At 41.8% G+C, this 20,783-nt stretch overlaps 1 protein-coding gene across 1 annotated transcript; it reads right to left on the bottom strand.

The window, feature by feature from the left end:
- Window positions 1-5,024: 5,024 nt before the first annotated feature.
- Window positions 5,025-13,212, bottom strand: LOC311114079 (uncharacterized protein; the record flags this gene model as incomplete). The annotated part of the gene is made up of 7 exons (XM_084189360.1): window positions 5,025-5,029; window positions 10,214-10,353; window positions 11,906-12,006; window positions 12,180-12,322; window positions 12,435-12,689; window positions 12,794-12,895; window positions 13,128-13,212. 7 exons carry the CDS (start codon window positions 13,210-13,212, stop codon window positions 5,025-5,027), a joined length of 831 nt encoding a protein of 276 aa, XP_084045486.1.
- Between the last annotated feature and the right edge of the window lie 7,571 nt (window positions 13,213-20,783).

Genomic DNA, 20,783 nt, shown 5'->3' on the forward strand with positions numbered 1-20,783 from the left:
GACTTTTGACTTTACTAATATTCTATTTCTCACACATGCTATTTTAATTCCTTCTGGTGTACTTTTTGTATTTGTTTAACCCGGATTATTTGTTGACTGTTCAATAATCTCTTACAGGTTCCATCCCATAGGTGTACTTTTAATAGTTCCTTCTATTTCAACACCGGGTAGTTTCTTTTGGTAATGGCCTATTATAATAATAATAATAATATGCCATTTAGCAGACGCTTTTATCCAAAGCGACTTACAGTCATGCGTGCATACATTTTTGTGTATGGGTGGTCCCGGGGATCGAACCCACTGCCTTGGCGTTACAAGCGCCGTGCTCTACCAGCTGAGCTACAGAGGACTATTACCGTGAATCGTTACGGACCCACCAACAGGTTGACTAGTCCCCCAGAATTATCTCCTACTCTACGGAGGAGTCTATCCTCACAATGTAATCTTGATAATTCCTGACAGTCCTCTACATTTCACTTAAAATGGCTACGCATTGATCAATTTGCTACTTTTCAATATTTTAGCAAGTTCTCAAATCAATTTCACCAAGTAATGAATAAAGACTACTGACCTTATCCTTGCAGCCGAGATTCAATGTAGGTTTGGATTCCGTCACCGTCTCTGTCATTAATCAGGTGTCCTCTGGCCTGTTTTAACCCTTGATGTCAAAGGGCAGGACTTTCTATTTACGAATGTATCATTCGCCCGTCGACGGTTTTCAGAGTTACCTGGAATGACAGAAACAGGGTATTGGAGTCCGGCTCAGAAGGACCAAGCTGTTATGTGAATTATTTAACAAACTATTTTAGTGTCTCTGTGCGTCTCCCAAAAGGTTGTAAGTCTTTTGGGATTTAAGTAACGGCCAGAGTCCCGGTCTGCATAGTCAGAGATATTTATTCATTGAGAATTCTGAAACAAAATGGTGGTACAATCCTTTTATACACATAAGTCATACTAAAAATCCTGCCCCCCCCCCCCCCCCCCCTTAGGCGGCCTGTATTTTTCCACTATACACATCTTGTAAACACACACACACCTCGGCTCAGCTCATGTTTTCCTCTGCTCTCCTGACCATCACTGTTCTTATCTTTTCCCACTCCTTGCTCGGCCAGGTGCAGATATCGCATCCTCCCTAAATTGGGAGGCCCCTTTATCTTGGTTTAGACAGTTCTCCATTGTTGTCTGGTCTAACTCTTACTCACATTGCTAAATAGTAGCTCAATGGTAGCTTACTGGTCCTACACTCACACATTTCTAACACATTATACACAGTTTCAGGGTGTAATAACTAGTCATTAATAATTAATCTATCAGCGATGTTCTTGTAGCCCATTCCAGCCTTGTGTAGGTCTAGAATCTTGTCCCTGACATCCTTGGAGAGCTCTTTGGTCTTAGCCATGGTGGAGAGTTTGGAATCTGATTGATTGATTGCTTCTGTGGACAGGTGTCTTTTATACAGGTAACAAACTGAGATTAGGAGCATTCCCTATAAGAGTGTGCTCCTAATCTCAGCTCGTTACCTGTATAAAAGACACCTGGGAGCCAGAAATCTTTCTGATTGTGAGGGGGTCAAATACTACATTTTTGACATGCGTTTTTCTGGATTTTTTTGTTGTTATTCTGTCTCTCACTGTTCAAATAAACCTACCATTAAAATTATAGACTGATCATTTCTTTGTCAGTGGGCAAACGTACAAAATCAGCAGGGGATCAAATACTTTTTTCCCTCACTGTAGGTATATATATATGTATCTTTCTCAACAACAGACATTTCTTATCAACCTCAAGAAGAGAGTCTGGATTGGACTGACTGACTCTGCTAATGAGGGGACCTGGAGATGGGTGGACGGCACCCAACTGACCACAGGGTGAGAGATGATAACTAATCTGTCAATAAGGCTCCAATTTTCAGTTCATTCAACCTTTTTCGATACAGGTTATTGTAATTGTTGATAGCAGTCAACAAATATATCTGACTGTTTTTAACCCTGTAGGTACTGGTATTAACCATGATATCTGACTGTTTTTAACCCTGTAGGTACTGGTATTAATCAATCAATCAATCAATTTTATTTTATATAGCCCTTCTTACATCAGCTAATATCTCGAAGTGCTGTACAGAAACCCAGCCTAAAACCCCAAACAGCTAGTAATGCAGGTGTAGAAGCACGGTGGCTAGGAAAAACTCCCTAGAAAGGCGAAAACCTAGGAAGAAACCTAGAGAGGAACCAGGCTATGAGGGGTGGCCAGTCCTCTTCTGGCTGTGCCGGGTGGAGATTATAACAGAACCATGCCAAGATGTTCAAAAATGTTCATAAGTGACAAGCATGGTCAAATAATAATCAGGAATAAATCTCAGTTGGCTTTTCATAGCCGATCATTAAGAGTTTGAAAACAGCAGGTCTGGGACAGGTAGGGGTTCCATAACCGCAGGCAGAACAGTTTAAACTGGAATAGCAGCAAGGCCAGGCGGACTGGGGACAGCAAGGAGTCACCACGGCCGGTAGTCCCGACGTATGGTCCTAGGGCTCAGGTCTCTCAGTTGGCTTTTCATAGCCGATCATTAAGAGTTGAAAACAGCAGGTCTGGGACAGGTAGGGGTTTCGTAGCCGCAGGCAGAACAGTTGAAACTGGAATAGCAGCAAGGCCAGGCGGACTGGGGACAGCAAGGTGTCATCATGCCCGGTAGTCCTGACGTATGGTCCTAGGGCTCAGGTTCTCAGAGAGAAAGAGAGAACGAGAGAATTAGAGAGAGCATACTTAAATTCACACAGGACACTGGATAAGACAGGAGAAGTACTCCAGGTATAACCAACTAACCCCAGCCCCCCGACACATAAACTACTGCAGCATAAATACTGGAGGCTGAGACAGGAGCGGTCCGGAGACACTGTGGCCCCATCCGAAGAAACCCCCGGACAGGGCCAAACAGGAAGGATATAACCCCACCCACTCCGCCAAAGCACAGCCCCCGCACCACTAGAGGGATATCCCCAACCACCAACTTACAATCCTGAGACAAGGCCGAGTATAGCCCACAGAGGTCTCCACCACAGCACAAACCAAGGGGGGGGGCGCCAACCCAGACAGGAAGATCACGTCAGTAACTCAACCCACTCAAGTGACGCACCCCTCCCAGGGACGGCATGAAAGAGCACCAGCAAGCCAGTGACTCAGCCCCTGCAACAGGGTTAGAGGCAGAGAACCCCAGTGGAGAGGGGAACCGGCCTGGCAGAGACAGCAAGGGCTGTTCGTTGCTCCAGCCTTTCCGTTCACCTTCACACTCCTGGGCCAGACTACACTCAATCATATGACCTACTGAAGAGATAAGTCTTCAGTAAAGACTTAAAGGTTGAGACTGAGTCTGCGTCTCTCACATGGGTAGGCAGACTGTTCCATAAAAATGGAGATCTATAGGAGAAAGCCCTGCCTCCCGCTGTTTGCTTAGAAATTCTAGGGACAATTAGGAGGCCTGCGTCTTGTGACCGTAGCGTACGTATTGGTATGTACGGCAGGACCAACTCGGAAAGATAGGTAGGAGCAAGCCCATGTAACGCTTTATAGGTTAACAGTAAAACCTTGAAATCAGCCCTTGCCTTAACAGGAAGCCAGTGTAGGGAAGCTAGCACTGGAGTAATATGATCAAATTTCTTGGTTCTAGTCAGGATTCTAGCAGCCGTATTTAGCACTAACTGAAGTTTATTTAGTGCTTTATCCGGGTAGCCGGAAAATAGAGCATTGCAGTAGTCTAACCTAGAAGTAACAAATGCATGGATTAATTTTTCTGCATCATTTTTGGACAGAAAATTTCTGATTTTTGCAATGTTACGTAGATGGAAAAAAGCTGTCCTTGAAACAGTCTTGATATGTTCGTCAAAAGAGAGATCAGGGTCAAGTGTAACGCCTAGGTCCTTCACAGTTTAATTTGAGACGACTTTACAACCATCAAGATGAATTGTCAGATTTAACAGAAGATCTCTTTGTTTCTTGGGACCTAGAACAAGCATCTCTGTTTTGTCCGAGTTTAAAAGTAAAAAGTTTTTTGCCATCCACTTTCTTATGTCTGAAACACAGGCTTCTAGCGAGGGCAATTTTGGGGCTTCACCATGCTTCATTGAAATGTACAGCTGTGTGTCATCCGCATAGCAGTGAAAGTTAACATTATGTTTTCGAATAACATCCCCAAGAGGTAAAATATATAGTGAAAACAATAGTGGTCCTAAAACGGAACCTTGAGGAACACCGAAATGTACAGTTGATTTGTCGGAGGACAGACCATTCACAGAGACAAACTGATATCTTTCCGACAGGTAGGATCTAAACCAGGCCAGAACTTGTCCGTGTAGACCAATTTGGGTTTCCAGTCTCTCCAAAAGAATGTGGTGATCGATGGTGTCAAAGGCAGCACTAAGGTCTAGTAGCACGAGGACAGATGCAGAGCCTCGGTCTGATGCCATTAAAAGGTCATTTACCACCTTCACAAGTGCAGTCTCAGTGCTATGATGGGGTCTAAAACCAGACTGAAGCATTTCGTATACATTGTTTGTCTTCAGAAAGGCAGTGAGTTGCTGCGCAACAGCTTTTTCTAAAATTTTTGAGAGGAATGGAAGATTCGATATAGGCCGATAGTTTTTTATATTTTCCGGGTCAAGGTTTGGCTTTTTCAAGAGAGGCTTTATCACTGCCACTTTTAGTGAGTTTGGTACACATCCGGTGGATAGAGAGCTGTTTATTATGTTCAACATAGGAGGGCCAAGCACAGGAAGCAGCTCCTTCAGCAGTTTAGTAGGAATAGGATCCAGTATGCAGCTTCCCTGGGCAGGAGGACTGTGTTGAGATATACTCTGGACAAGATGACCATGTAGAGACATGGAATGATTTATATTGTGCCACAGAAAATGGTTTCACACATGCACACAAGTACGTACACAAGTATGTAAACTTGTTCTATTTTTTGTATTAGCATAGCCACAACTACCCATGTAATTTTGTTGATACTTCCCTAGAGTTAACACCTACAGCAGTCACACTGACAGAGAAACACAGATGACTCAGAGACAGAGATATCACTAGAAGCAGAGAATTAATGTATAATAGAGCTACATCAAAGAAAGACCCAGGCATTGTTAAAGATGTCAAAGGTAATCTATGCTGAGCCAGGCCAAGATAAAGCAAAGCAGTGCGATAAAAACAACAACACAGAGTTACATATGGGGTAAAACAAAACAAAGTAAAAAATACAACAGAAATACATATATATACAGTGTGTGCAAATGTAGCAAGTTATGGAGGTAAGGCAATAAATAGGCTATTGTGCAAAATAATTACAATTAGTATTAACACTGGAATGATAGATGTGCAAGAGATGATGTGCAAATAGAGATACTGGGGTACAAATGAGCAAAATAAATAACAATATAGGGATGAGGTAGTTGGGCGGGCTAATTTCAGATGGGCTGTGTACAGGTGCAGTGATCGGTAAGGTGCTCTGACAACTGATGCTTAAAGTTAGTGAGGGAGATAAGTGTTTCCAGCTTCAGAGATTTTTGCAATTTGTTCCAGTCATTGGCAGCAGAGAACTGGAAGGAATGGCGGCCAAAGGAGGTGTTGGCTTTGGGGATGACCAGTGAGATATACCTGCTGGAGCGCAGACTACGGGTGGGTGTTGCTATGGTGACCAATGAGCTAAGATAAGGCAGGGATTTGCCTAGCAGTGATTTATAGATGGCCTGGAGCCAGTGGGTTTGGCGACGAATATGTAGTGAGGACCAGCCAACAAGAGCGTCCAGGTCACAGTGGTGGGTAGTATATGGGGCTTTGGAGACAAAACTGATGGCACTGTGATAGACTACATCCAATTTGCTGAGTAGAGTGTTGGAGGCTATTTTGTAAATGACATCGCCGAAGTCAAGGATCGGTAGGATAGTCAGTTTTACGAGGGCATGTTTGGCAGCATGAGTGAAGGAGGCTTTGTTGCGAAATAGGAAACCGATTCTGGATTTAACTTTGGATTGGAGATTCTTAATGTGAGTCTGGAAGGAGAGTTTACAGTCTAACCAGACACATAGATATTTGTAGTTGTCCACATACTCTAGGTCAGACCCGTCGAGAGTAGTGATTCTAGTCGGGTGGGCGGGTGCAAGCAGCGTTCGGTTGAAGAGCATGCATTTAGTTTTACTAGTGTTTAAGAGCAGTTGGAGGCTACTGAAGGAGTGTTGTATGGCATTGAAGCTCATTTGGAGGTTTGTTAACACAGTGTCCAATGAAGGGCCAGATGTATACAAAATGGTGTCGTCTGCATAGAGGTGGATCTGAGAGTCACCAGCAGCAAGAGCGACGTCATTGATATACACAGAGAAAAGAGTCGGCCCAAGAATTGAACCCTGTGGCACCCCCATAGAGACTGCCATAGGTCCAGACAACAGGCCATCCGATTTGACACATTGAACTCTATCTGAGAAGTAGTTGGTGAACCAGGCGAGGCAGTCATTTGAGAAACCAAGGCTATTTAGTCTGCCAATAAGAATGCGGTGGTTGACAGAGTCGAAAGCCTTGGCCAGGTCAATGAAAACGGCTGCACAGTACTGTCTATTATCGATCGCGGTTATAATATCGTTTAGGACCTTGAGCGTGGCTGAAGTGCACACATGACCAGCTCGGAAACCGGATTGCATAGCGGAGAAGGTACGGTGGGATGTAAGGTGTGTGTGTTTGTGTGTGTGTGTGTTTGTATGTGTGTGTGTTCCTCTGCAGATGGAAGATCAATACTCTACAGGCTAGCTGCTGTGTGTTCTACAAGTCACTCTCAACATCTCCCTGAGGATGGCTTTGTTTGAGTGAGGATGTGTCACAAATGACACTCTATTAGTGCACTACGTTTGACCATCGTCCATTGGGCTCTGGTCAAAGTAGTGTACTACAGGGAATAGGGTGCCATTTGTGATGCAGATAAATGTATTTCATTATCACACTATAGTTCTGCTCTCACAAAGCAAGGATCACAATTCAAATGAGACTTGACGCTGCATAGCTTGTGGGACCAGTAGTTTGTCAATATTGTTGGCACACACAAGAAAGAATGTCGACATCGTCCACAGAGAACTGAGTAACTACGTTAACTGGTGCCCTTGGCCTTGTGTAAGTCACTGAACATGGTGTACAATGGATACACCACAATCAGGTCTGTGTCCCAAATGGAACCCTACCTCTTTAAAGTGCACTACTTTTGACCAGGGCACATAATGCTTTGGTCCAAATGACTGCACTATATAATAAATAGGGTGCCATTTGGGATGCATTCTAGGAGCTTCTCTTTTCTTTCTTTCAGCCCGCTCCAATGAAGAGTTAGAGGACAAGCATGGCTGGAGGGAGTTTACACCATGTTCCTCACACCAGTACTAAGCTATATGGAATTGTTTTAAGAAGGTCGTACCGATAATCATTTTGCTTTTTGATTTCAAATTTTAAAGGAAGTTTGTTCTGAAGTGTCTGTCCTATATCTGAGAGATATAAGAAAGATCAGGAAATATTTATTATTTATTTTTACATGTTCAGTGCATTCGGAAAGTATTCAGACCCCTTCACTTTTTCCACATTGTGTTATGTTACAGCCTTATTCTAAAATTGATTAAATAGTATATTTGTTTCATCAATCTACACACATTACCCCATAATGACAAAGCAAAAACAGGTTTTTAGAAATCTTTGCAAATGTATTAAAAATAAAAAAACAGAAATACCTTATCTACATAAGTAGTAAGAACCTTTGCTATGAGACTTGAAATTGAGCTCAGGTGCATCCTGTTTCCATTGATCATCCTTGAGATGTATCTACAACTTGATCGGAGTCCACTGGTGGTAAACTCAGCTTATTGGACATGATTTGGAAAGGCACACACCTGTCTATATAAGGTCCCACAGTTGAGAGTTCATGTCAGAGCAAATACTAAGCTGTGAGCTCGAAGGAATTGTCTATAGAAATCCGAAATAGGATTGTGTCGAGACACAGATCTGGGGAAGGGTAGCAAAACATTCTGCAGCATTGAAGGTCCCCAAGAACACAGTGGCCTCCATCATTCTTAAATGGAAGAAGTTTGGAACCCCCAAGAGTCTTCCTAGAGCTGGCAGCCCAGCCAAATTGAGCAATCGGGGGAGCACTACATATGTCCACAAAGTCATAAAGACCTTCATGTCTGCACATCAGTGGCTGCCGGTGGGAGGAGCTATAGGAGGACAGGCTCATTGTAATGGTTGGAATGGAATTCATGGAACAGAGACAAACATGTGGTTTCCATATGTTTGATGTGTTTGATACCATTCCATGAACGGTACACACACACACACAAACACACACACACACACACACACACACACACACAAACACACACACACACGCATGAGAATGTACACAGCTCTACCTTGGATCCCCACAGGCCCATTTTCATCTAAAAGTGATGCTACTGAGAAAGAGTTGACACTCCGCCTTTCTGTCTTTCTGATGCTCCCCTTGACCCCAAGTCAACCACTGCACCGTGTGGTCAGTTGTCATGGTCACAGTCTCTCAGGTTGTGTGACTGGTAGTGACGTCACTGGATGAGTTCTAGATATTTCTCAGTAATAGGTTTAATTTTAAAATATTGTTGCAGAACCAAGTATCATAATTTCAATAGAATGAAATAGAACATCTTAATTGTCCATTAAAATATTTAATAAAATATATCACATTTGGTAAATATGGAATGATACCAGTCATCAGTCAGTCATCAGGATCCGCCATAAAAAAGCCAGACTACGGTTTGCAACTGCACATGGGGACAAATATGTATTATTATTATTATTATTATTATTATTATTATTAAATTAATTAAATTAAAGATTGTACTTTTTGGAGAAATGTCCTCTGGTCTGATGAAACAAAAATAGAACTGTTTGACCATAATGACCACCGTTATGTTTGGAGGAAAAAGGCGGACGCTTGCAAGCCGAAGAACACCATCCCAACCGTGAAGCACGGGGGTGGCAGCATCATGCTGTGGGGGTGCTTTGCTGCAAGAGGGACTGGTGCACTTCACAAAATAGATGGCATCATGAGGAAGGAAAATTATGTGGATATATTGAAGCAACATCTCAAGACATCAGTCAGGAAGTTAATGCTTGGTCGCAAATGGGTCTTCCAATTGAACAATGACCCAAAGCATATTTGAAGTTGTGGCAAAATGGCTTAAGGACAAAAAAGTCAAGGTATTGGAGTGGCCATCACAAAGCCCTGACCTCAATCCTATAGAAAATGTGTGGGCAGAACTGATAAAGCGTGTGTGAGCAAGGAGGCCTACAAACCTGACTCAGTTACACCAGCTCTGTCAGGAGGAATGGGCCAAAATTCACCCAACTTATTGTGGGAAGCTTGTGGAAGGCTACCCAAAACGTTTGACCCAAGTCAAACAATTTAAAGGCAACGCTACCAAATACTAATTGAGTGTATGTAAACTTCTGACCCACTGGGAATGTGATGAAAGAAATAAAAGCTGAATTAAATCATTCTCTCTGCTATTATTCTGACATTTCACATTCTTACAATAAAGTGGGGATCCTAACTTGGCTAAGGTGTATGTAAACTTCCGACTTCAACTGTAGCCTGAGTGCCAGATATGTTTGTGCTGTCATTGTTTGGCGTGACAGCAATATAGGAGTTAGCAAGACAGTACAAACAGATCTGGGACTCAGGCTAGGAAAGAGCTAAACAGCAGTCAGAGGTCATGAGTGAAGTATCTTAATCACAGCTTGTTAGGTGAAACAATTTATATCAGTACAGTACAAACCTTCTATGTTTAATCACCAATGCATTCCTTATAAGCTATTCATCACATCCAGATCCAGTTATGAGAAAATAGAACACCACAGACAAGATAACCTTAAAACAACTAAACTAATCAATTTATATACTGTATATACACACCAAAACCCAACAGAGTGAAAATAATTCCAGTCACTCTCACAACCACTCGTGCTTCACGACTCACTCCCAGCATGCACACCGACAAGAGAGAGAGAGAGAGAGAGAGAGAGAGAGAGAGAGAGAGAGAGAAGAGAGAGAGAGAGAGAGAGAGAGAGAGAGAGAGAGAGAGAGAGAGAATGAAGAGGGAAGTTGTATGCACTGTAGGCTACAGTATGTGATACAGTATGTTGTCATGGTGACATTAAACAATTTTCTCACAAATCCAGGTGAGTTTACTGTCACATGAGAAGTCATTCCATGCCTTTAGAGGATGCGTATCTTTGTATATCCCAGCACAGTCCTCCTCACCATATTCTGGATTGCCACCACCATTATCAGGCTGTGGGTCATACCAGTACCTACAGGGTTAAAAACAGTCAGATATCATGGTTAATACCAGTACCTACAGGGTTAAATACAGTCAGATATCATGGTTAATACCAGTACCTACAGGGTTAAAAACAGTCAGATATCATGGTTAATACCAGTACCTAGAGGGTTAAATACCGTCAGATATCATGGTTAATACCAGTACCTACAGGGTTAAATACAGTCAGATATCATGGTTAATAACAGTACCTACAGGGTTAAAAACAGTCAGATATCATGGTTAATACCAGTACCTACAGGGTTAAATACAGTCAGATATCATGGTTAATACCAGTACCTACAGGGTTAAAAACAGTCAGATATCATGGTTAATACCAGTACCTACAGGGTTAACAACAGTCAGATATCACGGTTAATACCAGTAACCTACAGGGTTAAAAACAGTCAGATATCATGGTTAATACCAGTACCTACAGGGTTAAAAACAGTCAGATATCACAGTTAATACCAGTACCTACAGGGTTAAAAACAGTCAGATATCATGGTTAATACCAGTAACCTAAAGGGTTAAAAACAGTCAGATATCATGGTTAATACCAGTACCTACAGGGTTAAAAACAGTCAGATATCACAGTTAATACCAGTACCTACAGGGTTAAAAACAGTCAGATATCATGGTTAATACCTGTAGCTACAGGGTTAAAAACAGTCAGATATAATGTTAATACCAGTACCTACAGGGTTAAAAACAGTCAGATATCATGGTTAATACCAGTACCTACAGGGTTAACAACAGTCAGATATCATGGTTAATACCAGTACCTACAGGGTTAAATACCGTCAGATATCAAGGTTAATACCAGTAACCTACAGGGTTAAAAACAGTCAGATATCATGGTTAATACCAGTACCTACAGGGTTAAAAACAGTCATTTATCATGGTTAATACCAGTACCTACAGGGTTAAAAACAGTCAGATATCATGGTTAATACCAGTACCTACAGGGTTAACAACAGTCAGATATCATGTTTAATACCAGTACCTACAGGGTTAAAAACAGTCAGATATCAAGTTTAATACCAGTAACCTACAGGGTTGAAAACAGTCATTTATCATGGTTAATACAAGTCCCTACAGGGTTAAAAACAGTCAGATATCAAGTTTAATACCAGTATCCTACAGGGTTGAAAACAGTCATTTATCATGGTTAATACCAGTCCCTACAGGGTTAAAAACAGTCATATATCATGGTTAATACCAGTACCTACAGGGTTAAAAACAGTCCGTTATCATGGTTAATACCAGTACCTACAGGGTTAAAAACAGTCAGATATCACGGTTAATACAAGTACCTACAGGGTTAAAAACAGTCAGATATCATAGTTAATACCAGTACCTACAGGGTTAAAAACAGTCAGATATCACAGTTAGAACATCACAGTTCTAAATAATATACAGAAATGTTTCAGCTTAAATTCAACTTTGTTGACTGCTATCAACAATTACAATAACCTGTATCGAAAAAGGTTGAATGAACTGAAAATTGTAGCCTTATTGACAGATTAGGTATCATTTCTCACCCTGTGGTCAATTGGGTGCCGTCCACCCATGTCCAGGTACCCTCAGTAACAGACTCAGTCAGACCAATCCAGACTGTGTTTTTGAGGTTGTAGAGAAATTTCTGTTGTTGAGAAAGATAAAGATATACCTATTTGTTTGATCATATCTACCATCTGTACACCCATCTCTCTCTCTCTCTCTCTCTCTCTCTCTCTCTCTCTCTCTCTCTCTCTCTCTCTCTCTCTCTCTCTCTCTCTCTCTCTCTCTCTCTCTCTCAATCTCTCTCTCTCTCACCTGTTCCGTATCTGTGTTTATGATCACCAGGTCTGCTCCTCTCTCCAGACAGTCATCTCTGCTCTCCTTCCAGATTTTAGTCTCAGTAGACAGGAAGTACCAACTGGATTCAAACTTCTGCCAGCCTTCAGGACAGGTTTGTTCTACAAGATGAAAACATGAATTTCCTTCAACTTATCACACTAAACGAAAGAATACAGACACACTATAAAGTGTGTGGGATTAATGATAATGTATTACTGTAGGTTTACTCACTGAGATTGGTAAACCTCCTGTTAAGAATATCTCTCTCAGTCTGTAGCTGGTCTCTCTCTTTAGTCAGGTTGTTGTAACTGGTCTGTAGCTGGTTTCTCTCTTCAGTCAGGTTGTTATAACTGGTCTGTAGCTGGTCTCTCTCTGCAGTCAGAAGGCTGTAACTGGTCTGTAGCTGGTCTCTCTCTTCAGTCAGGGTGTTGTAACTGGCCTGTAGCTGGTTTCTCTCTTTTGAGTCGTGATGACCAATGACTCCATCTGTAAAAGGGAAAAGTTAATCAAACATGTAACTACCACACCATTGATGATTAAGTATGATTAAGTCGTCTACTTAAGTCTCATTGACAACATACTAAACTTACAGTAGACAGACAGGCCTATGATCCCAGCCAGTAGGAGAACACACAGCAGACCCAGACACACTGCAGCAACTCCAGAGGGTCTCTTCCACCACTGAACATGAACTGAATCACAAATGATTAAAGTAAGAACTTTGGTAACGGGTTTTACTGTATCATCCAGGATTGGGACAAATAAAGATATAGTACTACAGGATAATTTCACCTTTAATGTGTGTGTTTAATGTGTGTGTGTGTGTGTGTGTGTGTGTGTGTGTGTGTGTGTGTGTGTGTGTGTGTGTGTGTGTGTGTGTGTGTGTGTGTGTGTGTGTGTGTGTGTGCGTGCGTGCAATCTTACCTGAAGCAACAACTCCATCTCTTGGACTGGGCTTGAACGCTTTTACGTTGCCATATAATTGGTCATCAATGTCCGTGTTATTCATTGCATCAGGCTCGTCGTCTTTAAATCTGTCTGAGTTTTCATAGACTCTCTCTGACATCTTAACACACTTGTGGTCAAATACAGTAACTTCTACTTCTAACCTCAGCTCTAATGTACGTCTGTACCTTTCTTCTCCCTGGACTGTACTGCCTCTGTGTGACTTATGGTAGTGAAACTCTTTATCAGTCAACCACAGTGAAAGGGGAAACTGTCAAATCAACACAACACTGGCCACCACGTGACTTGCACCAGCCTTAGTTTCTAATCTAAACATGGTTGTTTCTCATCCGTTTTAAATGATTCAAGATATAATTGAAGTGATCATCTATTTCAGCAGATACAAAATTGGACATAGATCTTAGAGCATTACTGAGACTTTGACATCCCAGCCTTCATGAGGAGGTCACGTTATGGCTTGTACTCTGTGACCGGCCATCGATGGCCATATAGGGACCTGTTTTTCTATGTATGCTGTCTGTGTGTGACATCAGCGTGAGGAGGTCTTCAGAGGTGGTGGGGGAAATATATGTCTGCATCTTTAACAGTGGTTTAAAAGGGGAACTCTACGTGTGTGTGTGTGTGATGTGTGTGTGTGAGTGTGTGTGTGTGTGTGTGTGGATGCTTGAGTGCCTGCATATGTGGCTAATTTTGGTTTGTTTCCTCCTGTAGGTACTGGTATAAACCATGATATCTGAAGGTATTTAACCCTGTAGGTACTGGTATTAACCATGATATCTGACTGTTGTTAACCCTGTAGGTACTGGTATTAACCATGATATCTGACTGTTTTTAACCCTGTAGATACTGGTATTAACCATGATATCTGACTGTATTTAAACCTGTAGGTACTGGTATTAACCATGATATCTGACTGCTTTTAACCCTGTAGGTACTGGTATTAACCATGATATCTGACTGTTTTTAACCCTGTAGGTACTGGTATTAACCATGATGTCTGACTGTTTTTAACCCTGTAGGTACTGGTATTAACCATGATATCTGACTGTTTTTAACCCTGTAGGTACTGGTATTAACCATGCTATCAGATGGGTTTTAATCCTGTAGGTACTGGTAATAACCATGATATCTGACTGTTTTTAACCCTGTATTTTCTGGTTTGACAAACTGCCTGATAATGCAGGTCCTACTGGGGATGAGGACTGTGCTGAGATATACAAAGATACGCGTTCTCTAAAGAAATGGAATGACATGTCATGTGACAGCAAACTCAACTTGATTTGTGAGAAAGTGATTTAACATCACCATGACAACATACTGTAACAATACAGTAGCCTACAGTGCACACAACTTCCTCCCTTTCTCTCTCCCTCTCTCTCTTTCTCTCTTTCTCTGTCTCTCTGTCTCTCTGTCTCTCTGTCTCTCTCTCTCTCTCTCTCTCTCTCTCTCTCTCTCTCTCTCTCTCTCTCTCTCTCTCTCTCTGTCTCTCTCTCTCTCTCTCTGTCTCTCTCTCTCTGTCTCTCTCTCTCTCTCTCTCTCTGTCTCTCTCTCTCTCTGTCTCTCTCTCTCTGTCTCTCTCTCTCTCTCTATCTCTCTCTCTCTCTCAAACCTACAAACACACTTATTGTTGTATTTGTTTGTAGTAGCATATTAATACAAGTCCTACTTAGTTCCTGCTTGTAGCTTCCTGTGTACCAGTAGTTATGTTTCACACATCAACCGATACAAAATAATGTTAGTACATTTGACTTTTTGCACACTCTACATGCAGTGCATTTCATCAATTACAATTCAAATACATTCTTCATACTTGCTACATATATTGACATGCTCCCATTTAGGTCTGGTGCAAACATTCTCAACCCTACCAAACCACCATTACATACACTTTATAGGAGTGTAGTAGAGATATCAAAGGGTATCAAAGGATGTTAATTAATAGTCTTTGACAGTCAGTCTTTGCTGTCAAGTTACATATAAGCACAATATCAAACACTCATATTTGACTGTTGTTCCCCTATATGGGTCCCAAAAGAGGGAAGTGAAGTGGTTCAACCAGCTGTCACTCAAGAAATACTCAACCAATCAGGTTCATCAAGAGAGAGGAGAGCCCTGGTGGGTTCTGTTGACATCTCATCCTCAATGGTTAATCCTACCCACCCTCAATATCCACTTGGAGCAGGTTATAGTGTCAAATCTATTGTATGGACATTATAATGACCCATGTTTGTAGTCCTGGACCTCCTGAACATGTTGGTGTATATTTGGGAGAAAACAGAGGGTCCAAATCAGTAGAAAGGTGAAAGGAAGGGGGAATTCTGGAAACTCCCTGAATTATCTTGGGGCTGTTACATATGATATTTAATATATGTTAACAGCTAGACTTTGTTCTCCACTTCCCCTCTATTATCTATATCTTCCTGGTATGATAGTGTCCTGTCCATCACCACAAATAGCAAGTCCCATTCCCTGGACAGGAGGACTGTGTTGAGATATACTCTGGACAAGATGACCTTGTAGAGACATGGAATGATTTATATTGTGCCACAGAAAATGGTTTAACAATAAGCGCTGTAACAATCTCTCACACACACACATGCACACAAGTACGTACACAAGTATGCAAACTTGTTCTATTTTTTATATTAGCATAGCCACAACTACCCGTGTCATTTTGTTGATACTTCCCTAGAGTTAACACCTACAGCAGTCACACTGACAGATTCACACAGATGACGCAGAGACAGAGATATCACTGGAAGCAGAGACTTAATGTATAGTAGACCTACATAGAAAGAAAGACCCAGTCATTGTTAAAGATGTCAAAGTTAATCTATGCCGATCCAGATATGAACAAGAAGGCAAGTTTGACAGAGATGAGATGGAGGAGAGGATTGTGGATATCTACATCAGTGCAGACACCCTGAGAGACGGTGAGACCAGCACCAAGAGAGAAGTGACAGCAGACACTGCTCCTAATAATGGGCCAGGAGACCAGTACTCAGGTAACACAAATACACACAGACACACAGCAGGACTCTTAGCCTGATAGCTCAAAGAACAGACCCTTCCTACAGATGTAGAATCTCACTCTATTGATGCTGTGTTCTAATACAGTCTAGGTAGATGGGTTTGGGTTGGTTATCTGTGTTCTAATACAGTCTAGGTAGATGGGTTTGGGTTGGTTATCTGTGTTCTAATACAGTCTAGGTAGATGGGTTTGGGTTAGTTATCTGTGTTCTAATACAGTCTAGGTACAGTGGGGAAAAAAAGTATTTAGTCAGCCACCAATTGTGCAAGTTCTCCCACTTAAAAAGATGAGAGAGGCCTGTAATTTTCATCATAGGTACACGTCAACTATGACAGACAAAATGAGGAAAAAAAATCCAGAAAATCACATTGTAGGATTTTTTATGAATTTATTTGCAAATTATGGTGGAAAATAAGTATTTGGTCAATAACAAAAGTTTCTCAATACTTTGTTATATACCCTTTGTTGGCAATGACACAGGTCAAACGTTTTCTGTAAGTCTTCACAAGGTTTTCACACACTGTTGCTGGTATTTTGGCCCATTCCTCTATGCAGATATCCTCTAGAGCAGTGATGTTTTGGGGCTGTCGCTGGGCAACACAGACTTTCAACTCCCTCCAAAGATTTTCTATGGGGTTGAGATCTGGAGACTGGCTAGGCCACTCCAGGACCTTGAAATGCTTCTTACGAAGCCACTCCTTCGTTGCCCGGGCGGTGTGTTTGGGATCATTGTCATGCTGAAAGACCCAGCCACGTTTCATCTTCAATGCCCTTGTTGATGGAAGGAGGTTTTCACTCAAAATCTCACGATACATGGCCCCATTCATTCTTTCCTTTACACGGATCAGTCGTCCTGGTCCCTTTGCAGAAAAACAGCCCCAAAGCATGATGTTTCCACAACCATGCTTCACAGTAGATATGGTGTTCTTTGGATGCAACTCAGCATTCTTTGTCCTCCAAACACGACGAGTTGAGTTTTTACCAAAAAGTTATATTTTGGTTTCATCTGACCATATGACATTCTCCCAATCCTCTTCTGGATCATCCAAATGCACTCTAGCAAACTTCAGACAGGCCTGGACATGTACTGGCTTAAGCAGGGGGACACGTCTGGCACTGCAGGATTTGAGTCCCTGGCGGCGTAGTGTGTTACTGATGGTAGGCTTTGTTACTTTGGTCCCAGCTCTCTGCAGGTCATTCACTAGGTCCCCCCGTGTGGTTCTGGGATTTTTGCTCACCGTTCTTGTGATCATTTTGACCCCACGGGGTGAGATCTTGCGTGGAGCCCCAGATCGAGGGAGATTATCAGTGGTCTTGTATGTCTTCCTTTTCCTAATAATTGCTCCCAGAGTTGATTTCTTCAATCCAAGCTGCTTACCTATTGCAGATTCAGTCTTCCCAGCCTGGTGCAGGTCTACAATTTTGTTTCTGGTGTCCTTTGACAGCTCTTTGGTCTTGGCCACAGTGGAGTTTGGAGTGTGACTGTTTGAGGTTGTGGACAGGTGTCTTTTATACTGATAACAAGTTCAAACAGGTGCCATTAATACAGGTAACGAGTGGAGGACAGAGGAGCCTCTTAAAGAAGAAGTTACAGGTCTGTGAGAGCCAGAAATCTTGCTTGTTTGTAGGTGACCAAATACTTATTTTCCACCATAATTTGCAAATAATTTCATAAAAAATCCTACAATGTGATTTTCTGGATTTTCTTTTCTCAATTTGTCTGTCATTGTTGACGTGTACCTATGATGAAAATTACAGGCCTCTCTCATCTTTTTAAGTGGGAGAACTTGCACAATTGGTGGCTGACTAAATACTTTTTTTCCCCACTGTAGATAGGTTTGGGTTAGTTATCTGTGTTCGAATACAGTCTAGGTAGATGGGTTTGGGTTAGTTATCTGTTTTCTAATACAGCCTACGTAGGTGGGTTTACATTACTTATCTGTGTACAAATACAGTCTAGGTAGATAGGTTTGGGTTGGTTATCTGTGTTCTAATACAGTCTAGGTAGATAGGTTTGGGTTAGTTATCTGGGCACATACAGCAGTGTTCCCTTCAAACCACAAACACCAAAGTACACACAATAGAATATACTACCACATCTTAATTTTCCATTTAAATATTTTGTAAAATATTGTAAATTTGATCAAATGTGGAATGATACCAGTCATCAGTCAATCATCAGGGTGACTTCTGACTACTGTTTATCTCTTTCCCACTAACAGGTATATATTTTATATACATTTTTTGGTGATATTTTCCCCCTCAGAACCCACAGTAAAGTTTGAGGCCCTCTTGAATGTGTGACACAGTCATCATCAGGCTGAATTTGGTGCAAACCACAACACAAACAACCTGACAAAGATAAATGTCATTCAGTTTCCCAGATGTAAATATGCAGGTGTCATCATTACTGTATAAGATATTCATTGTATTTACCATCTCTTAGATATATTGTGTTTAATATTTGTGTCAAAGCAACAGTTAATATTTAGTTTAGTCAGTAGGTTGTTATGACGGTTCCCTGCCACCCTATGGCCTCTGTTGTCTCTGCTAGTCAACATGATGGCTGCTGAAAGCTTCTTGGTAACTGAGTCACTCCCCATCTCTCTTCCAACCCCACTCATGTGTTTGGCCACGTTCCAGGCTGACTACATTGATGTCGCCTGCCAGATGTCACAACTCCTCGATAGATGTTTAACATATCAGCTAACCAAATCATATGGTATAGCAATCTAATTACCAACAGCGCAGTCGATGACATGGCCAGCAGCCATGGGTCAATGGCTGTCTTCAATGTAGTCGGCCTGGAATGAGTACATCCTCGGTGTGGTTGACAGATTGAGCAGTACTGAGCTCTGACCTCACAGACACAGGAAACTACTAACCCTGCTACTGCCCTCCCTCCCTCCCATCTCCCTCTGACCTCACAGACACAGGAAACTACTAACCCTGCTACTGCCCTCCCTCCCTCCCTCCCTCCCATCTCCCTCTGACCTCACAGACACAGGAAACTACTAACCCTGCTCCTGCTCTCCCTCCCTCCCATCTCCCTCTGACCTCACAGACACAGGAAACTACTAACCCTGCTCCTGCTCTCCCTCCCTCCCATCTCCCTCTGATCTCACAGACACAGGAAACTACTAACCCTGCTCCTGCTCTCCCCCCCTCCCATCTCCCTCTGACCTCACAGACACAGGAAACTACTAACCCTGCTCCTGCTCTCCCTCCCTTCCATCTCCCTCTGATAGTATCCTCTTCTCTTATCACTCTGGTTACGATTTAACTCTTTGGCCACAAGTTCATTTCAAAGCCATAACTAAGTTTAATTTCTTTGTACATGTCACGCCCTGACTCTGGGGACTCCTATTTGTTGAGTCAGGGTGTGTATATTCTATGTTGTGTTGTTCTATGTTATAGGTTCTATTATGTGTAGATCTATGTTGGCCGGGTTGGTTCCCAATCAGAGGCAGCTCTAGCTCGTTGTCTCTGATTGGGGACCATACTTAGGCAGCCTATTGGCACTAGTGGGTTGTGGGATCTTGTTCCGTGTTAAGGTATGTTGTGTTGTGTTGTGTTGTGTTGTGTTGTGTTGTGTTGTGTTGTGTTGTGTTGTGTTGTGTTGTGTTGTGTTGTGTTGTGTTGTGTTGTGTTGTGTTGTGTTGTGTTGTGTTGTGTTGTGTTGTGTTGTGTTGTGTTGTGTTGTGTTGTGTTGTGTTGTGTTGTGTTGTGTTGTGCTGCCTTGGACTTCACGTATCATTTGTTTATTGTTTTGTCGTTGTGTTTATTCGTTAATAAACATGTATGCATATCACGCTGCGCCTTGGTCCGTCCCGTTCCTCAACGATCGTGACAGTACAACTATGTTGAATAATGGGTGAATATTGACCATGTTAGCCACAATCTCACTCAGATGTGATGATTAAAGCTTCAGGTTACCTTTGTCAAGATTTTGAATCTTTCTTTAAATGTGAATATCTTTGTAGTTCATTCTAATTATAACCTGAGAACAAACTCATTTTCTTGTGAGATGAAATTAATCTCTGTATAATTGATGTACAGGTAGTGGATATATAGGACATGGGATGTAATAATGTTCAATGTTTTTATTTATTCAGCAAAAGCTGGAGAGCACATGCTTAAAAATATAATGAAATTACAAATTACCATTACATTCAATTTCACCTCATTACCGTACAAAATACATATTTTTAAAATAATCGTCATCTTAATCTGAGGAAGTAATGCGTATTTAACCATTTAACAGGATCGTTACACCTGAGAGCTGAGAAAGATACATTTGTTTCAGATTACTTCTCATTGTACATTGGTGGGGGGAATGATCAGTAATATACAGAACAGAATTAAAGAACAGTATGTAACCTGTATCGGCTGTTCTGCTGATGGTAAAAATATATGTATGTACATTTTTCCACCAATTTGCAGTTCAGCTCTTACGAACTCTATTGCTTACAATATCACATCCTGTCAAATGGAGAAGCACTCACCTGCACTCTGTACTAGTAACTATTGATGCAAGGAGCTCTTCAATCAAACTCTTCTTACAGTGTATCAGTTCTCTCTGT

Source organism: Coregonus lavaretus, assembly GCF_964263955.1.
Source record: "Coregonus lavaretus genome assembly, contig: HAP1_SCAFFOLD_2920, whole genome shotgun sequence".
Lineage (NCBI taxonomy): Eukaryota > Metazoa > Chordata > Actinopteri > Salmoniformes > Salmonidae > Coregonus > Coregonus lavaretus.